Genomic DNA, 20,268 nt, shown 5'->3' with positions numbered 1-20,268 from the left:
GCCTGCCATGTGAAACGAACCACGGGGAAACAGCAATGTTGACATCTGTCGTGCGAAAGCTTCGTCCTGCACGGTGTTCCGTATTTTTAGAGTTCTTTTCGTTCTTCTCATGCGCGTCAGGCGTCTCCGAATGAGTTGACTCTTTGCCCAAAGTCTGAGCATTGAGCATTGCAAAAGGAAACAGTGAGATCACTACGACGACGTGTCTGCCAATATCGGGGGAGATTGAAGTTATCCATCTAGCATCAGGAAAACCACAAGTTCCTTAATCCACTTTATGTGTCACTTAATGGCATGAAAAGGGACGGATAACGGGGTGGTATTCCTGCTGCAGTCTTAATGGAGGCAAACCCTCATGTCCTGGGCGTCTATGGAAGCACGAGGGAGGTAAACGCAGTGAAGCAGCACCAAAAATAGTACACAGTACACGCACTTCCGTAGCAGCAAGAAACCCACAAACACTCCACCGAAGTCCACCTAGACCGCGTCAACAGCATCAACCTCCAGTAAAATGTCTCAGCTCATTCCAAGCACCATACCCCTTCGAACTTTTAAAGATCATACAGGCACCGTATTCGCGGTAGCTGTTTTCCCTGATAGACGACGAATGGTCACAGGCTCCTACGACAAGACGCTTCGTCTGTGGGACTTGCAAACTGGTGCAGTGTTGAAGAAGATGGAGGGGCATCGCGATAAGCTGCGGGGATTGGCGGTATCACGAAATGGGCGAATGATAGCAAGCGGTGATACTGGTGGAGAGTTCATGGCCTGGCACGGAGAAACTGGGGAACCTCTAACCAAAGAAGTTATCCGAGCCCACTCTAGTTATATTTCATCGATGGATTTTTCTCTCGATGGAACAACGCTTGTCAGTGGTTCAGGAGACACAACAACGAAGCTGTGGAACACGAAAACATGGCAAGTAGAAGGAAATCCAATCAAGTGTAGTAATTCGGTTCGCTGCGTTCGGTATTCGCCATCTGGTGAACATCTCGGCATCGCGACAGACACTCATATCGAAATTTATAAAAGTTATGGGACGAGGGAACGCGTCGCAATCTTCAAGGGTCACACAAAATGCAACTGGTCACTCGTGTGGACGCTCGATAGCAAACGCCTTCTCTCAGGGGGAGATGAAAAGGATCCCACTATACGGGAGTGGGATACATCGAACTGGCAGCAGGTCGGCGGTCCTTGGACGGGCCACACTCATCATGTCTACAACATTGCCATTCATCCGGCGGGGAGATACATCGCTTCTGCATCTGACGACAACCATGTCCGTCTCTGGCAGCTCTCAGATCAACGAACCATTGCTATATTCCAGCACTCATCCGCAACGGCATGCGTCACTTTCTCCATGAGCGGCAAGCACATCCTCAGCGGAGGTGGTGATACTATGATTTCAGAGTGGGAAGCACCCAAGGGCGTGAATTTAGAGGTATGTTTCAATCCTCGACTCTGATAACGCAATTCGAGCATACTTCATGCCACAGATACTCTCCTTCAATGCAACTGCCCGCGATGCATGCATCACAGGGGATTTGTCTACCGCTAAAGAGGTTTTTACACAGGAGATCGACGCTGATGTAAACAACTACACCTCGTATGCCAACCGTTCATTCGTCATCGCGCGAGAATACGACTGGGATCACGCGCTTGATGATGCAAGCAAGGTGGGATCGACTGACCCATTATTCCTCCCTTACGAAACAGTAACTTTCATTGTTGACATAGTCCGTCGCCATTCAGCCTTCCTTGGCAGGTCATGTCTCCAAGGGCATCGCCTTATGCGGACAAGGGAAGGTCCAGGATGCAACGATAGAATTTGACCTCGCGTTCATGTTCGCGAACGAAGATTCAAAAATTGTTCATTTACTTCTCTTGATCAAGGCGCGTTAAATTTTTCTCGTATACTCCCTGTTTCATTGCGGATTTCAGGCCATCGCTATTTTTAATGCTGGTCAACACAAAGAGGTAATTCTCCGCGTCCGGAAGTTAGCTGCAGTTTGTCCGAATAACGACACTCTTGCTTGCTGTGCCGTAGAAGTGAGTATCTTAATCAAGCCCAGGTTTTGTGCATTTACACTGATTTTTCGCACACCAGGCATATCTATGCGTTCAGCTCGGAATCAATGCCGCGAATCATAACGAAGCTGTTGACTATTTCATTGCTGCTGTCGATGCCAGCGCTTTCTCATCTACATTGCCCATTAATTCTATATACGAGGACCTAGTGGTGGTATGTTGATATGATTCATCTGAACATACTTTTCATGCCAAACTCCGTGTCTTGTGCAGCTCTTTGGATGGGACTTGAAGTCCTTGTGGAAAAATGCACGCCAGAAACAGTGTGATGCACTCCGTCAGGCAGGTAGGCATGAAGAAGCTGTGGAATCGCACCGACGCATGATGGATACGAGTGACGAAGATACAAAGGCCAACTGCCTTGACTGGTCCAACGGTAAGTCTGGAGTATGTAATGTGACGCAGGCTACAATCTTCACCCGCATTTCACTCAGCTTTCATGCAAGAATACAGTGCGCCCTATATTGCCAATGGAGATGCTGCCTTCGCCGCAAGTGATTACGAAAAGGCTATTAAATATACACTATGGCAATCGACCTCAATTATGGAAGTGACACCATATTTGCAAACCGCAGTAAGGCCAGGTCAGAAAAGATGCTATGGGATGATGCACTTATTGATGCGCAAAAGGTACAATGACTTCTGCTTTTAATTCGTAATAGCCAATGCTCACTTTGGCAATACATAGGTCATTGAACTCAACCCGTCGTCTTATGTTGGATACCAGAGGAAGTATGTAGCACTTTATGGCGCAAAAAACTACAAGGAAGCTATGGCGGCCTGTCAAATGATGATCGCCAAATTGGAAAGTGCTCATGACATGCAAATACGAAGTAAGCACTTGGTGACACATGTGTCCAGATACTCAATCCTTTCCTTAGCTCTGCGCGAGAAATATGGCATTCCCTCCGAAAAAGAAGGTGTCATTCGAAAGGTCATTGACATTCAACTCGACACCGCTCCGCTTCGTCTACTCAACACCGCTACCGGACTCTTATGTGACCGAGAAGCGCAGATAAACGCCTTCAAAACAAGCGCAGAATATAACGAGCTTCTGTTGTCATTGACTGTGAAGCATCCAGATATCCGACTGGAGCATATCACAGAAGTGGTGGTGACATACTTCCGTTGCGTCATGCTGTCGCATAGGTGGGAAGGGACAGAGCCTTTGCTGCACCACATCAAGGACAAGGTCGTGTACGAGATGATGGCAGCTGGCGGTCTCGTGAAGTTGCAGTCATTCTGCAAAATTGCTCGTAAGGCAGGGTATCATTGGGCGTGGGTCGATTCGTGTTGCATCGACCAACATAACAATGTTGAACTTCAAAAATCGCTGAACTCGATGTTTGCCTGGTATCATGATTCCGCTCTCACGGTTGTCTACCTCTCGGATGTTCCGCCTTTGTCCAGGTCTGGTGCGCTGGCGAAGAGTGCTTGGAACACCCGAGGATGGACTGTACCAGAATTCCTGGCTCCTAAAGTCCTTCGTTTCTACCAACAGGATTGGACCTCATATCTTGAACGACTCCTCCCCCAACCACAAGGAGTCTGACAAGATCATGCATGAGTTGCAGGATGCGACGGGCATAGATGCACGCACCCTCGTCGCCTTCCAACCGGGGATGAGAGATGCCCGCGAGAAACTCCAATGGGTGTCTATGCGTGTCACCACGGTGCCGGAAGACATCGCATACTCATTGTTTGGCATCTTCGGCGTCCAACTTCCTATCCTTTATGGTGAGAATAAGCAAAATGCGCTCGGGCGGCTTCTGCAGGAGATTGTGGCTCGGTCGGGCGACATTACTGCCCTCAACTGGGTCGGACAGCCATCCCAGTTCAATAGTTGTCTTCCAGCCAACATTTCCTCATATGCAGCTCCACCATGTGCCCTTCCGTCTTTATCTGAAGATGAAATTCAGATAGCAGTCTCTTCGCTGCGAAACACTGTGGCTGCGGAGTTGGCTTCGGAACTCTATTACCAGCTTGATAGCATAAGCTGCTCCTCGCTTCACGGCCTGCAGACTGCATCTGCATTGCATCGCATTCCGTATCACAGAAGTCATACGGAATAGTGGCCCTAGCCCAAGAGACTCATCTCACGTATGGGGTCAAGGCAGACGGGCTTCACGACCTGCTCCTCACCACGAAAGAGACATTGAATCAGTTCACGCCAGCAAAGCCCCCTCTGCAGACATTCTTATTTGTCCTTCCATGGGATCGTCGCCTCCTCGAGCTACCCGACTTCGCAGAAGTGCCTGACTTTGGAGACGACACGCAAAGCGAGGGTACGAATTATTGGTCCGCGCCTGGGTCCCCGATAGACGAGTTGCCGGGCGGTTCTCCTGTAGAACAGGAGCCGGTTGATTCGGAACCATACTCACGGGCGCTGCGAGTGATCGTTCGCCTTGGACAGCCGTTCAGCGCATTTCTATTAGCGCGGCAGCGTGGCGGAGAATACAAGAGGATCGCGTCCGATTTTGATATCATTGCACAAGTCCAAAACGTGGCCTCTGTTCAAAATATCATGGACGGAGTCCGGACCCTAGAAATATTGTAGCTGTAAGTATTTCTTTCGAAGACTGGGGATCTCTGAGCAATTGACACCGACAGGCTTGAAAATATACATGCATACGCAGGTGGTCTACGATTCGTTCCAAGTCAAAGTACATTGGAGACCAATTATTCATTTTATCACGCACTAGTACTTTATGCCCGTTTATCTCTCCTCACAAAACCACATTCGCTCGGCACCCTCGAATTTACGCCTCCTCTTCGTAAAGCCCGATGAGCAGCAGTACACGAACTAATACCCATTTATCACATTCGGCTATCACGACTTAAACGCCGATAGCCATGTCCGTTACTTCCCTGATGCGACTCAAGTAACGACTAGAATTGCGTGAGTGGTCTTATTGCTTTAGATTGCTATATATTACTTTGTATCGTAATGTACAGGAAAGAAGCATTGGGCTTACAAAATACTACAATATCTACTAATGTCTGAGTCTCACCGGTTTACTGATGGCCGGCCACTGACAGCACTGACCGTGATGGTGTCATGATGCAAAACGATTGGGATCGAACACATCATAGTACCATTCCGCTATATCGGCCACGACGGGATGCTGTGCGATATTATCACGCGTAACGGTGAAGCAGGGCCGGCGGCTAAAATACATGTGCTGACTCAGTGATGGCAAAGGCCGAGAGAAGAGCTGCCCTTGGAACCCCTATAGCCTAGCATCTGAGATCTGAGAGACGGCCTAGTTTATGTTCACTAGGCGTCGGCGCTGCCGACTTTTGACCTTGCGGAGTTTGTTATTGTTCTTTGGTTTTGGGAGCAAATATCGTCTCAAATTTGTGATTACGCGATGAAGATATAAGTACATTTGTTTATGAACCTTCGTCGTTCGGATACAAATACAAATTGCACACGATTTCTTTTATCCATCCTTTGATGAACCGGCCTCTGCGTTATATCGCGGTTTCTTCGTCTTAGGCTGTTCGTCAAGATCAGCCTCCGGGTTGGCGCGTTTGTAGTTAGATGGAATGTGAACAGGCCCGAGCCTCAAAACTGTCACCTTTTGTGCAGTGGCTTGGAAGCTATCGAAGTCTTTGATGCGCCAGTGCTGAATGCTGAATTGTACCTCCACGATTGCACCGTTTATGATCTGGTTGGCGTGTCTTGGCTCTACCAAGTGACCCTCATGGTAGAGAGGCAACAACTCAGCCGCCATGCTATACTTCAATCCGTCAAAGTCGTGTGCAAACTCATCCGGAATTGGCCAATTCTTTGTTTCGTCGTCCATCTTTGGAGCGTTATCTGCAGCCTCTCCGTGAGGAGAGTCAGGAATTGTGCGGTCCTTTTATTTTGGTCAGTTTATGTTTTGTTGTTCGAGGATCAGGTACGCACACGAACAGTGAATATGTTTTTTACAAAGCGAATCATTTTACCAGTGTAGTCGTCGATCACCATGTTTTTGTGGTTGCCTGTTTTACTGACTTCCTCTTGCAATATTTCCAGATTACGGACTCCAGCCAGATAATCCACGGATAACTCATGATCCACGGGACGAGTGATGTGGAACTGATATTTGGCTTTTGCAAGGGGACTCATACCGCCTGTGAAATGGTTGCCAGAGGGGGTACATTTCAGGCGGTATGGAGATACACGCCCGACGATGGTAGCTATGAAGGGTGATAGATCTGATTTGTTGACGACCTCTAGACCCGTAGATGAATGCTGCTACATCCTCGCATTTGAGAAGTGTGGGGATGCAGCATAGCCATGAGCGGAGGAGTGTTCAATGTGATAAGTGTGCGTGTCAAAGGCCATGGTTGCAGTCGAAAAGGAGGTGTGGTGGATCTGATTTTTAAATAAGGTGACACCCATCATTGTAATGTGAATTAGTCATTGCTTATCTGCTCCTGTGTTTGCATTTTGCATCTGAGTAGGTTGATGCTGTCCAACATTTACTCACTGGTAGTTATGGACGATTCCCAAGGCGCACCGATGGATATGGTCGATTTCTTAACCATGAAGGACATTATATCCGAAGCTGGATTGTTGTTGACGTCTGCAGAGAAGTGGCAATGGTCTACTCTCCTCGAGGCAGTGCAGGGTTCAAGTGCATTGCAGGATGCTGTTAAGCACACATATGAACGGAAGAGGCACCATCAATTCAAGGATCGAGATATTCAATTGAAACGAGGCTGATTCGCAGAAAATCCTACATCGCAGGTACCAGACACAGATTTCCTTATGGATCCTTCAGACGACGTTAAATGAGAGTCCCTCTGTCATTTCATCAATCGCACCAATAATCGTGCAACTAGCTTCGTCAGTTGTATTTCGTGTGCCAGGGAGGTCACTGTTCAAGCGGTGCAGACCATATACGTTGATGAACTTCCAAATAAACATGTCCTCACCCCAGTTTTTTGGCACCACGCCCAAACTTTGGTAAACGGTCTACTATTGCACACCGCAGCTCTGTCCGATGAAGAAGACCAAGTTTGAGGACCAGTCTGTTGCGAGTGTTTGGAGGATTTGCAAGTTGGCAATATTCCATGACTTTCGTTGGTGAATGGGTTGTGGGTGGGAGATGTACCCAATGTTCTTGCTATCCTCAATCTTCCTGAGCGTTTGCTCATTGCTCTATACTTTCCTGCGGTGTATGTGGTCAAGCTGTATCCACAACACAAAGGTGCAACGCAATGGGATTTCACGGCGTTGAATAGCGGAGTTCATGGAAATGTATCCACCTATCAGTTAAACATTCCCGATATTGATGTGATGGTTGACGGGAAGTTAATGCCTCACAGACCTGCGGTCCTTGCTGCTACTATCGCTATTACTATCATCGGCCTGAGCAAATTGCCAGTGAAGTCTTTGCTGTCCATCCTAACAGTGAATCGCCGTTGCGTTAAGGATGCGTTGCTGTTTTTGAAGCGCGAAAATCACCTCTACAGTGATATCACGATTTGTGAAGCCAATCTGGATTTGTTGCCAGAGGACGGTTTTCCCGAACAGCTGTTGTCTGTAATGAAGTTTTCAGACGAGCAGCATTTGCTAGAACAAGAGAGCACAGGGTACGTTATGGATGATCATGACTTGGATGATAATGGTTAGTAGTTCGTTCCCTCCTGTTATACTTTATTTATGGTCTACAGATCTCCACTCTACTTTTGAAACATTTGATTCGATGATGAGTACAGCAGAGGATGAAGGGGAAGTTGAAGGTCATATTAGTTAGTTTTTCTTTATTTCGGTTTTTGATTTGTGCTGATTATGGTTAGATTCACATGTTATTCCGATTCAAGCACATGGAGTTATAGATGCAGAGGCTTCCCTGTTGTCCAATGAAGACGTTCTTGCAAACACTTTTGCAAACACTTCTAGCGCAGAATCATACTCTGTTCAGCATGGTTCTCGCTTTGTCAACGAGTACGCCCGTCGTGATAGTGTTGGCATTCAATTCGCCAAAACTTCGGAGGATCCAAACCATTTATTAGGCGCCTTTCTGTGTTTATTTCCTTATGGTATGGGTGGATTCAAAGTCTTTCGTCCATGTTCCATATCGTATGAAGCTCACTGTTACGGCTGTGTTCATCTTGTTTCTTTTTCCCTTGATACACGCTTACTACGCATGTCTCTCATCATGCTATATTTAGTTCGGTATTACTCAGACGCCTCATTGCTTACGCATGTGCTTACTGATACATACCTATTATTACGTCATACCCTGTACCCTCTGTACTATATAAACCCTGGCTAGGTGACGCTGATTCTTCAGCTTAACCTACGCTGGTTTTCCTCTGAACATCTGACTTGACTCTAAGTTACCTCTTCGGTACTTAGCCTTAACTTGACTTTGGGCGTTCTTAAGACTGTTGTCTTGAACGTATCGACAGACCTTTGGTCTTATTGATTATTGTTTGCCTGCATTATACTTTGGCGTAACAAAAGGTTAAGCTCTATCACAAGACGACGCTACCTTAGTAGTCGTCACGATACATCGTGGCTTATCAAGAACAACGACAATACTCCTCGGAGTCTGAACACGAAGACGAACACTTCTCTGAACCAGGTTCACCTATCCAGCAGGATAGCAACGAATACATAGACGGATACAGACCAGGTCCATCGAACCCACCACCACCACCACCTCAGACTCCATCTGAACCCATACCTAGAAAGAAAATGGGAGAACTAAACTTGAACAGACCACCGAACTTTGACGGGTCACAGAAACAAGCCAAGGCCTGGTGGACAACTGTATCCACCTATATCACCGTAAACAAGGACGTATATGACAATCACGAGAAATGCATCGCATTCGCAATGTCTTTTATGACCAAGGGACATGCCCAACAATGTGCCACCGGATGGATTAATAGGAAACACGACACCGCTACCCCAATGGGGAAATGGGAGGACTTCATTGCTGAATTCAAGGCAGTGTTCTACCCTAAGAACGACACGCTTACCGCTGTCAACGTAATGATGAAAGCAAAGCAAACTTCCACCATCTCGGCATACATCGCTTACTTTAAGCGAATCTCGGCAGAAGCCCGATGCACAGACTCAGACGTCGAAACAATGTGTTTCAGACAAGGACTTAGAAAGGAAGTCCAAGAAGCAATTCTCATGAGAGAAAAGATGCCCAACAATATCAAAGACTGGATTGACGCCGCTAGAGAATACAAATCCAGAAGACTTCTTATGAGCTCTGCAGGAGGCTTCTCAAAGAAGAACAACCCGTACGCGATGGATATAGACAAGATCAACATCGACGAAGAAGAAGAAACGACTACAGTCCGCAACGCGCGACTTTCTAGATCCGAACAAGACAGACGTCGTAAATTAGGACTCTGCTTCAAGTGTGGAAAGAAAGGGCTTATGAAAGATTGCCCTAACCACAGAGAATCCGCCCCTGGTTGGCAGAAGCCGGCCGGACGACCAGTCCATGAGACTAAGATCGAACAAGACGATCAAGACGCAGAGTATCAGGAATTCCTTGCTTGGAAAGCTTGGAAAGCGTCGAAAGCACCTTCTTCTTCTAAGAAGGATTTCTAAATGGGGAGACCGGACCGGCGTCGGAAACCCCTAGTACATCTATCAGACTCATTGTATCTTCTGTAGGCGATTCGAATTCTATGCGCATTCCTATTTCGATCGAATCCTGCAAGTCCGATAAAACCGCCGAAGCAGCAGCCCTAATTGATTCGGGCGCCGCTGGAACCTTCATCGACTGGAAATACGTATGAAAGAACAATTTCTCAACTCACAATCTCCCTTCACAAATCGAAGTCCGGAACGTGGATGGAACGAAGAACAAAGGAACTATTAATAAGGCCTGCAATCTATTCTTCTCAGCAGGAGGCCGAACTATGTTCACCACCTTCCTTATTACCTCCCTCGGAGGAGAAGACATCATCCTTGGACTTCCATGGCTCAAAAATGAAAATCCAACAATAGACTGGGCTAAAAGCGAAATCTCACTAGAAGAAGACCCAATCATGATTCAAACCCTTATCTCCGACAGAAACAAACATGCTTCTATGCAGCCAAGAATAGAAGAAATAGAAGAAGAAGAAGCATACATACCCTCGGAAGATATTCCCGAGGAACAACCGGAACTTCTACCCGAAGAAGAAGAAGAAGATCAAGAAGAAATAATAGAAGAACTACAAGATGACAAAGTTCTTATCGCTTACGTTAAAGGAGAAACATTCGTGGGAATGTACGAGAAAATCGATTTCGACTCACCACTTACACAAGAACACATCCCCACCACATTCTCCTTCCTATCCTGAACGAACAGAATCTCCAAAATCCCCAACTCTGCTCAATTCATGTTCACTCCTCTTCCTGTACGAAAGGCTGCCAATGTCGCTCAACAACTAGCACAGGAAGCGTACGCAAAGGAAAAACCAAAGACCTTTGAAGAGCTTGTACCTGAAGTCTTTCACATGTACAAAGACGTCTTCGACAAAGCAGCTATGGATACTCTGCCCCCGTCTCGACCCTTTGACCACAAGATAAAACTGAAACCAGACTTCGAACCATGCTCTTGCAAAATCTACCCATTATCCACACCGGAAGAAAAGGCAATGAACGAATTCGTAGATGAACATCTGGCAAAAGGAACTATCATACCGTCTCAATCTCCACAAGCGTCTCCTTTCTTCTTTGTAGGAAAGAAAGACGGATCTCTTCGCCCATGCCAGGACTATAGAAGACTCAACGACGCAACTGTTAAGGATGCTTATCCACTTCCTCGCATTCCCGACCTCATTGACAAGTTGAAGGGCGCAACCATCTTCACTAAGATGGACGTTCGCGCTGGATACAACAATGTCAGAATTCATGGTCCAGACAGATGGAAAGCAGCATTCAAAACATCAAGAGGACTCTTCGAACCAACGGTCATGTTTTTTGGTCTATGCAACGCCCCAGCAACATTCCAAGCAATGATGAACGACATCTTCTCCGACATGATAGACGAAGGTTGGATGGTCATTTATATGGACGATATCTTAATCTTTTCCAAAGACCTCGAATCCCATCATCAACGAACAATGCGAGTATTACAATGACTTCGCAATCACCAGCTCTCCCTCAAACCCGAAAAATGTGTCTTCGACACCACCAAAGTCGAATACCTTGGTCTCCTTATCCGTCCCGGACAAATTTGCATGGACAAAGTCAAACTTGATGGAGTAGTCAAGTGGGAACAACCTACGACTGTCAAACATGTTCAATCATTCCTTGGATTCGCCAACTTCTACCGTCGATTCATTGCTGACTATTCAACTATCGCGCGACCACTCATTGACCTTACGAAGAAAGATGCTATCTTTGACTGATCATCAGCTTGCGAGAAGGCATTTACTGACTTGAAAAACCGCTTCCTCTCTGCTCCTGTACTTTCCATCCCTGACAAAGACGCACCGTTTGCAATCGCCGTTGATGCATCTCTCTATGCTACTGGTGGCGTTCTTCTTCAAAAAGACTCTAACGGTGACTGGCATCCCTGCTCTTACCTCTCACAAACCTTCTCCCCAGCGGAACGAAACTATCAAATCTTTGACCGGGAATTGTTAGCTATCATACGAGCATTGGAAGCTTGGCGTCATTACCTCGAAGGATCTCCTTTCCCAGTTCTTGTCATGACTGACCACAAGAATTTGACCTACTTCCACCAAGCCCAACAACTTAATCGTCAACAAGCTCGTTGGCTCCTATTCCTTTCTCGATTTGACCTGCAACTCCAACATGTACCCAGCAAAGACCTTTCCGTTCCTGATTCCCTATCTTGCCGACCTGATCATATTCCCCTTGACGCTAAGGACAATTCCGACGTCACTGTCCTTCCAGACGGGCTGTTCATTAACCTCATCGACACCTCCATGCAGGAACAACTCCGCATCTCTTCCTCAGTAGATCCTGTAGTTCAACAGACTATCGATGCCCTTTCTAATCCCTCCCTACCCCTCCCTATGAAGTCGGCACTCTCTGATTGGACCTTTTCTGATGCTATCCTTACATTCAAAGGTCGCAACTACGTTCCCCCAGGACCTCTACGGAAAGATTTGATTTCCTTGCATCACGATTCCCCTACCGCCGGCCACCCTGGTCATTTTAAAACCCAAGAACTCCTCTCTCATGATTACTGGTGGCCAGGCCTTCCCACCTTCGTTCGCAAATATGTCGAAGGTTGTGCTGTTTGCCAGCAGAACAAGGTCAACACTCATCCTACGACGCTGCCACTTTGCCCTATTCCCGCCCCCACTTCATCCCACCCCTTTGCCCAATGCTCCGTTGACCTCATCGTAGACCTTCCTCCATCAAATGGCTTCGATTCTATCATGGTCGTGGTAGACCATGGGCTTACGAAGGGGGTGGTACTCACGCCTTGCAACAAGATGATCGATGCAGAAGGAGTCACCGACGTATTCTTCAACCGCGTCTATACACGCTTCGGACTCTATGACAAGATCATCTCTGACAGAGGACCTCAGTTTGCAGCCAAGTTCGCACAAGAACTAGGACGACTTCTTGGATATAAAATCGCACTATCTACCGCCTTTCACCCTCAAACTGATGGAGAAACTGAACGAGTAAATCAAGAACTAGAAGTGTACCTCCGCATCTTCTGCGCAAACGACCAAACCTCATGGTCAGAAAAACTTCCCATGGCAGAATTCGTACATAACTCCCGACATCACTCTGCACGTAATGCTTCTCCCTTCTATCTCATGATGGGATACCATCCTCAAGTGTTACCATTGGCTACCAAGAAATCGGACCTCCCAGCCGTCGAAGCGAGAATATCAGAACTCCAGAAGGCTCGAGAAGAAGCCTTATCTTCACACGAACTCGCTAGACAAACCATGAGGCAAAGAATCACCCGATCGTTCACACCCTTCAAGAAAGGCGACAAGGTTTGGCTAGAAGCAAAGAACCTTCATCTCAATTACCCCAATAGGAAACTAGCACCCAAGAGAGAAGGACCTTTCACTATCTCGGAAGTCCTCGGACCAGTCACATACCGCCTAAAACTCCTGAGCCAATGGCGTGTTCATCCAGTATTCCACGCAGCACTTCTAACCCCCTATCGCAAAAATGAAGAACACGGTCCTAATTTCCCATCGCCACCTCCTGACCTAATTGATGGAGAAGAAGAACACGAGGTAGAAGCCATCCTCGGACATAAAGGGACTCTCTCACGACGACGCTTCCTTGTCAAATGGAAAGGTTACCCATCGGCCGATAATGAATGGTTGTCGGAATCTGATTTAGCCAACTCCGCTGAAATCTTGAACAGATATAAGCAGGCACATCGACTCAATCCCCTCTCAACTCGAACCATCATCACTAAACCATTCAGACCATGCCCTCTACCGGTGGACGTAACTACATCTCCTCCAGCGACGAGGACATAAACCTCGTCATCACGCACAACAGCGCCCCAAACGTACCCATTCCGAACCTTAGATTTCCCGTCTTCTCCCCACATCCTCACTATATGACTATTAGTCAAAGAAATTCTCCTGAACCCCCTCGTCCGACATCCCCTATGCCTCCTTCGGGACGATCGTCCCCATATCAAATATTTAATGAACCAGTTATCCCCACATTCATCGACACTCCCGCCAGCCCCACTACTATCCGTACCCGTGAGCGTATTGCAGCTCGTCGATGAGCAGCTCCTTGGAGAGTAGTGACTGACCCCTACTTGTCCGATCTTGAAGATCGTAGACTTCGTCGTAGGATCATGCTGTCGTCCAAACTCTTCAAGAACCCTATCAAAGACGCCATTGATACTGATCCCGCACTCAACGCTCTTTATGACCTCTACCGCCTCGGAGATTGTCTCAAAAATACCTTGGAAAGGCACAATGCCAAGTACAGAGAAGACGAGCTCTTCTCTCTCGACTATAGCATTCGAGACATCAAAGAGAAACTTCAACAATTGACGTTGATTCTTATGGAGGAAAGAGTTTCTTTGAGGCCCTTGACGGGCTAGGAGGAACGGAGGACGATAGGCATCATGGTCTTGAGTGAAAATCTGGGATTTTCCACGTAAGAAGGGGGTGATGTTACGGCTGTGTTCATCTTGTTTCTTTTTCCCTTGATACACGCTTACTACGCATGTCTCTCATCATGCTATATTTAGTTCGGTATTACTCAGACGCCTCATTGCTTACGCATGTGCTTACTGATACATACCTATTATTACGTCATACCCTGTACCCTCTGTACTATATAAACCCTGGCTAGGTGACGCTGATTCTTCAGCTTAACCTACGCTGGTTTTCCTCTGAACATCTGACTTGACTCTAAGTTACCTCTTCGGTACTTAGCCTTAACTTGACTTTGGGCATTCTTAAGACTGTTGTCTTGAACGTATCGACAGACCTTTGGTCTTATTGATTATTGTTTGCCTGCATTATACTTCGGCGTAACACTCACACCAAATGGGCCATGCAGTACACCGATAAACAATTCAGGAAGGATTTTCATTTCATGTTTCAAGTCTTTGGCATCATTCAAAAGCGACAGGTTTGTCGATCCGCTGTTCTTCAGGTGAAGAAAAAAGTGTTTTATGATAATGAGGCGTCCTTCGCACGTCTAACACCTGAGGATCTGGTTACCATGGCTCGAGAGGAGGCTAAAAAGGAAGCTCCGTCTAATCCTACTATACGTGCATTAGAAGAAGCATGTCAGTGCTGTACGAGCCAACATTATAGGGACAGATGAATCGCGGATCAGCATTCGCGCATATATTTGGGGTATGACAGTTATGAAAAATCCTCCGTCGTTGTGGATCACAATCAATCCCACTGATACTCATGATCCAATTGTTCAAGTGTTAGCGGGAGAGCAAATCGAACTCGATGCTTTTGACTGTACTGCGGGACTTGATTCTGCCCAATGGGCGAAGATCATTGTGGATGATCCATATGCCGCAGCTAAATTTTTTCATTTCGTCATTGGTGCCATCCTTGAAGAGTTGTTCGGCATCACAATTCATTCACATGGTTGAGGAGGTTGCATTGTGCGCTGCGAGGGTATTTTTGGGGTGGTTGAAGAATATATTGGTGCAGTGGAGGCTCAAGGTCGAGGAACATTACACCTGCATATGCTTTTATGGATATGAGGTTCACTTACTGCGGTGGAAATGAAAAAAAGTCTACAATCTGCCGAATTCCGGACTCGCATCGCGGAATATATCACATCCAATATCCAAGCTCATCACGACCACATCACAGAAGAATCATTAGCGACAATTCCTTGTGAAAAGGCGGTGTCCTACTCTCGGCCACTCGATCCTCGTCAATCGTTGTTTGCCAGAAATCGATATGCTGTAGAAGGTCAACTAGCTCGCACTGTTCAAATCCACAAGTGTGGTCTAGGGTGCCTTAAAGTTTCATGAGGTCGTATGTTGTGTAAAAGACGCACACCGTTTCCACTAGCCCCTGATGCATGGATAGATTCCAATGGCGATTGGGGTCCCCATAGAAGTTATCGTTTCTTGAATAATTGGAATCTGACCATTCTTCTGGCAACTCGCTCTAATCATGATATCAAGCTTATTACCAATGGGGACAGGACGAAACACATCACATGGTACATTTCTTCCTATGCGGCAAAATGCCAACAGCATTCTTGTAACGCCTCAGCACTTCTTGCAAAAATGTTTGCGTACCATCGTCGGGATGAAGCACACAATAGTGATGTTCAGACTTTGAACAAACGCCCGATACAGCGCTGCGCAAATGCACTTAGTCAGGAACAAGAGTTTAGTGCTCCCGAAGTTGTGTTGTATTTGATGGGTTGGGGTGACCAATATATATCCCACCATTTCCAGACCATTTACTGGACTTCTGTGGTGAGTTTGTTGAAGCGCACATTCACTTTTTTGAGAGGTCCACAGTAAGTCTTTTGACATGTTAGTGAACCGGAAGATCTAATAGGTTTTTGTAGTAAAGGTAGTTCTTCTGCCGAAGGATTGACGGTCCAAGGAGATACTGCGAGCTCTCAGGTAAGTGTTATACCTGACCGATTCTTATATGTCAGTCTTATGTTCCTATAGAGCGAATACGTTACTGTTGAAATGCATGATGGGTCACTTCGAATTCGCAATCAAATACGTGAATACGTTGATCGGGGATCTGCCCTTGAGGCATTTAGCTATCTCGAATTTTTTCTCAATATGTATGACATATGGTCCAACATTGATATCCCCGAAGTGTATAAAAAGGCTGGGACTAGTGTTCGATTTCCTTACGCAGCAGGATCTGCTCATTGTGGTCATATTCGGGTACTTCGTGCAGAAGGCCATGAAACAATGCCTCATATACCGGGTCCATGGTTTCCTCATTCCAATGATCCTGAATCTTACCCGTTATATTGCGCATCAATGCTGGCGCTACTGAAACCTTGGAGGGATGTGACTACTTTGAAGCAGGCAGATGAAACTTTCGAGACGGCATTCAAGTGCTTTATATCGAGCGCCCCAAAAGAAGTTCAGACTATTGTCGATAATATCCAATATTTTCATGATTGCTCTGATCAGGCGAAATGAGAACAAGAAAAACATCGAGCGACTCGTGATTATACCTTTGCTGCTGTTGCAGCGGGCGAACATATTGACGATATCAATGAAGAGGCGGAATTGGATGGTGCGGGCGATGTTAATGAAGTCACCAAGGAATGGATATCTGATGAAGATGTCCTACGAGCTTGTGAAGATGGTCTTAGCACTCGAGAGATGGTATACGCTGAGGTTGTGATGAATATTGCCGATGAATTCAAATTTTTCGCTCCGACTTCCAATCCTTCCAATCATGTTTCTGCGTCTATCACTCCCATTGCGATGGAGGAGAACTTAGAGAATTGTATGTTGTGGCAAAAATATATTGCAGAAGCAGATCTGTTTCAGGAGGAGCCTTCGCGTGCGCCTGCCAGTGCTTCTAGCACTGTTGAACCTTTCAATGGCGTTGCCGAAGATAATCCATCTGCAATGCTAACTGCAAAATCCCTCAACCACGACCCTCATCTATCCCCTGTTCCACCGCCGAGTTATTTAAATGAGGAACAGTCCATAGCTTTCACTATTGTCGCAGAACATGTCCATCAACTTCTTCTCGGCAACAATCCTCCGCAGCTTCTTATGGTTGTTCATGGTCAAGCTGGAACTGGCAAAACTCGTTTACTTGAAGCTATAACTGATATGTTCGAGACTGTCGGTAGTTCTGAGCGATTCGCAAAAACCGCTCTGTCAGGGGTAGCTGCTTGTCAAATTGGCGGTAAAACATTACATTCTTGGGGCACTCTTCCTGCTGGCAAGGGAATGCCTCGTACCGACTCTTGGATATTTCGTCCTAGCACAGAGACATCAAGGTGCCATTATGCTCACATGCATGCCAAACTTCTATTGGCGACAGATGAAATGAGTTTGTTGACAACTGACACATTATATATGTTGTTGCAAGTGTTGTCTGCATTTCGTGCAGCAGATGGAGTACCTCCAAGCATGGTGGTTACACCATTCGGTGGACTGAGTGTCATAATCCTAGGGGACTTTCATCAATTCCCTCCGGTAGCTGGTCGACATTGCGCTTTGTATTCTCAACATCCCACAACAAGCAAATGCAAGCTTGGGAAAAACATCTACACGCAGTTTGACACAGTTGTCAAATTGTATAGGCAAATTCATATCACTGATCCAACATGGGTCAATATTCTGGATCACGCTAGAATCGGCGCATGTACAAATGACAACCTTACTGAAATCCAGCGATTGGTATTAACCTCAGAAGACTGTTCCGTTCCTGATTTTACGAGTATCCCATGGAGAGACACTGTACTCATCATGCCTCGTAACAGTGTACAAACTCAATGGAACAACCATGCAACGGAGAAGCATCGTTCATTATCCAATGAGATGATGTATATCTGTCCCACAGAGGATTCTGCTCACGGCACATCATTGGATCCCCGTGGACACCTTACGGTTGCTCATATGGCTCTAAAAGATACCGAACAGCTTCCTACAATGATTTGGTTGGTCAAAGGCATGTGAGTCATGGTTACACGCAACTTAGCCACTACTGCCAATCTCTCCAACAGATCTCGAGGACGTGTAGCCAATATTATTTTAGATGTGAGGGAGGATCCAATTTCAGCAGAGGCTATTGCCGAACGCAAGGTTTTCTTGCACTACCCACCAGCGATGGTTATTCTGGAACTGGACTTCTGCAAGCTACCTCCATTACCAGGCCTTCATCCTCACCACGTACCATTAACTCCAGTGCAGTACAAATTCTCTATTGGCTCCTCGCCAGTGACCCGAATCATGCAACGTCAATTGCCGTTAGTGCCTGCCTACGCGTTTACAGATTTCAAATCTCAAGGTCAGACCATTGAATATGTGTTGGTTGACATCAGCAAGACAACATGTTTTTCGTTGTCACCATTTAACGTGTATGTTGCATTGTCCAGAAGCCATGGACGAGAATCAATAAGGTTGTTGAGAGACTTTGATAAAGATTTATTTCTTCGACATCCATCCGAGGATCTGCGCATTGAAGATGGATGCATTGATGAACTAGTAAAGGATACTAAAAAATTTTTTGATGAAACACATTAGTAAGTGATGTCATGCTCGTCTCCTCGACCATGCTAAAAAATTTAAATGAACCGTTGGGATCGTCCAGGTGAACACAGCCCAGGGTATATTGGCGGCTGGCGTTCTCGATGGCCAAACGTCCGAGAAAGTGACATTTCATCATTACTGTTTAATACTTATGTAATTTTGCGTCATCGTTAGTTTACTCAATATGATGTCACCGTCGTAGTCTTTGTGTTTGGTGATGTAAACTTCGTGTTGTTCAGTCGCACAATGTCGATTAAAATGCAAAACAACTTGCCATCCGCATTATCAGGCACATTCTTGATAGGTCTTTGATTACACTATAAGTTGGAGTCCATGTTAACGTTAATCACTTATAGCGGAGACTCAGACACGAGGATTGAGTCATTTTCATACCTTCCCTTGCTGCAATTGGGTCTCGAGCGATTATCACACAGTAATTGACATCACGGCTATCGCACGAGAACTTCGCGGACATCCAGCACTACCTGGTATGTTGAGAGTTAATCTCAGGCGGTTATAATTGACCATTTCCCTAGTTATAATTTTGTACCTCGTCAACTTTTGCGGTTATACACAGTTCTTCCTGGAAGACAATGACATTGCTGCTGAGATATTAGCAGCGCTTCAGATGTGATGGTATCCGGTAAGTTTGATGTATTTGTATGGTGGTGCAGTTTCTTGTCTGATTCTCTGGGATCGACAGTACGACACAATGTTTGATTCATGTTGTCTTATGTTCATCGTTATTTACTTACTTGCATCATGGGAGTTAATGCAATCCGTGAGACTGGGATGTTCCGGATTTTCGGATGACATATTCATCCTCAGTGTGTTGGGTTTTCCGGTTTTCCTTAATCACATATTTGTCCGTATTTTGAATCTGCAGAAAACGCCGCATTGAAGTGACCTTGCTCCGCAAGGTGACATTTGAAACTTTCTTCAGCAATAAGTGTGCACTCTCATTGGTGGAGAGCTACTTAGGCGACGCTAGGCGCTCAGCTACATACAGGCTTCTGTTGAAAACAAGTTCAAAACTGGTTTTGACCGGTTCGACTTTTTTAGATGCATAGCGTCATATTGATGCTAATATAGTAGTGAATAAAGATAATGTGATGGAGTGTCCAGAGCGCGTGTCACAACTTAATCCTCACTTAAACTTATATTTCAAACCCCGATCCAAATTGAAACTGTTTGCATCGAACGGTTCAAACATTCTGGGTATCTCGGCAGAAAATAACATTGCAGGTACGTATCCGCCATAAGTGTCCTGAGCGCCAGGATAACCGTTGACATAATCTGTCTTGTATACTCGTTCACACGACTCGAACAACATAGGTGTCTGCAACTTGAAGTGCTTGTGCCACCAGTTCACAACTCCGTATACCCGTGGCCTTACGTTCAGTAGCAGACATGAGTTGCTTTTGGTACGTTCCTCAGTGGGCTAACTCAGCCGAATCGGATCCCATGCGAAGTGGGTAATCAGCGGGCACGGAAGCAGCCTTAAGGCTGGTAC

At 46.1% G+C, this 20,268-nt stretch overlaps 6 protein-coding genes across 6 annotated transcripts; 5 read left to right on the top strand and 1 right to left on the bottom strand.

The window, feature by feature from the left end:
- Positions 1 to 511: 511 nt before the first annotated feature.
- On the top strand, positions 512 to 5,115 carry EDB91DRAFT_1267593 (uncharacterized protein; the record flags this gene model as incomplete). Its single annotated transcript, XM_041324522.1, has 11 exons — positions 512 to 1,441; positions 1,497 to 1,676; positions 1,738 to 1,869; positions 1,942 to 2,049; positions 2,108 to 2,242; positions 2,302 to 2,464; positions 2,523 to 2,662; positions 2,777 to 2,921; positions 2,970 to 3,568; positions 3,633 to 4,146; positions 4,206 to 5,115. The coding sequence occupies 11 exons, from the start codon at positions 512 to 514 to the stop codon at positions 4,643 to 4,645; spliced, it is 3,486 nt and encodes a 1,161-aa protein (XP_041170746.1). The 3' UTR covers positions 4,646 to 5,115.
- Positions 5,116 to 5,531: 416 nt separating this feature from the next.
- EDB91DRAFT_1087240 (uncharacterized protein) lies at positions 5,532 to 6,636 on the bottom strand (the record flags this gene model as incomplete). Its single annotated transcript, XM_041316184.1, has 3 exons — positions 5,532 to 5,951; positions 6,002 to 6,276; positions 6,570 to 6,636. 3 exons carry the CDS (start codon positions 6,634 to 6,636, stop codon positions 5,532 to 5,534), a joined length of 762 nt encoding a protein of 253 aa, XP_041170745.1.
- Positions 6,637 to 7,159: 523 nt separating this feature from the next.
- Positions 7,160 to 7,717, top strand: EDB91DRAFT_1062446 (uncharacterized protein; the record flags this gene model as incomplete). The annotated part of the gene is made up of 1 exon (XM_041314528.1): positions 7,160 to 7,717. A coding segment is annotated over one exon (558 nt), but the record flags the coding sequence as incomplete, so codon positions are not given.
- Positions 7,718 to 14,749: 7,032 nt separating this feature from the next.
- Positions 14,750 to 15,140, top strand: EDB91DRAFT_1087238 (uncharacterized protein; the record flags this gene model as incomplete). Its single annotated transcript, XM_041316183.1, has 2 exons — positions 14,750 to 14,816; positions 14,845 to 15,140. The coding sequence occupies 2 exons, from the start codon at positions 14,750 to 14,752 to the stop codon at positions 15,138 to 15,140; spliced, it is 363 nt and encodes a 120-aa protein (XP_041170743.1).
- A 2,043-nt stretch (positions 15,141 to 17,183) lies between these two features.
- On the top strand, positions 17,184 to 17,423 carry EDB91DRAFT_1033454 (uncharacterized protein; the record flags this gene model as incomplete). Its single annotated transcript, XM_041312761.1, has 1 exon — positions 17,184 to 17,423. A coding segment is annotated over one exon (240 nt), but the record flags the coding sequence as incomplete, so codon positions are not given.
- Positions 17,424 to 18,455: 1,032 nt separating this feature from the next.
- On the top strand, positions 18,456 to 18,749 carry EDB91DRAFT_1062478 (uncharacterized protein; the record flags this gene model as incomplete). The annotated part of the gene is made up of 1 exon (XM_041314529.1): positions 18,456 to 18,749. The coding sequence occupies one exon, from the start codon at positions 18,456 to 18,458 to the stop codon at positions 18,747 to 18,749; it is 294 nt and encodes a 97-aa protein (XP_041170741.1).
- Positions 18,750 to 20,268: the final 1,519 nt, after the last annotated feature.

Source organism: Suillus paluster (genome assembly GCF_016628075.1).
Source record: "Suillus paluster strain FC165 chromosome Unknown EDB91scaffold_121, whole genome shotgun sequence".
Classification (NCBI taxonomy): Eukaryota; Fungi; Basidiomycota; class Agaricomycetes; order Boletales; family Suillaceae; genus Suillus; species Suillus paluster.
The sequence above is the reverse complement of the archived record's forward strand: the minus strand, read 5'-3'. Positions and strand labels throughout refer to the sequence as shown.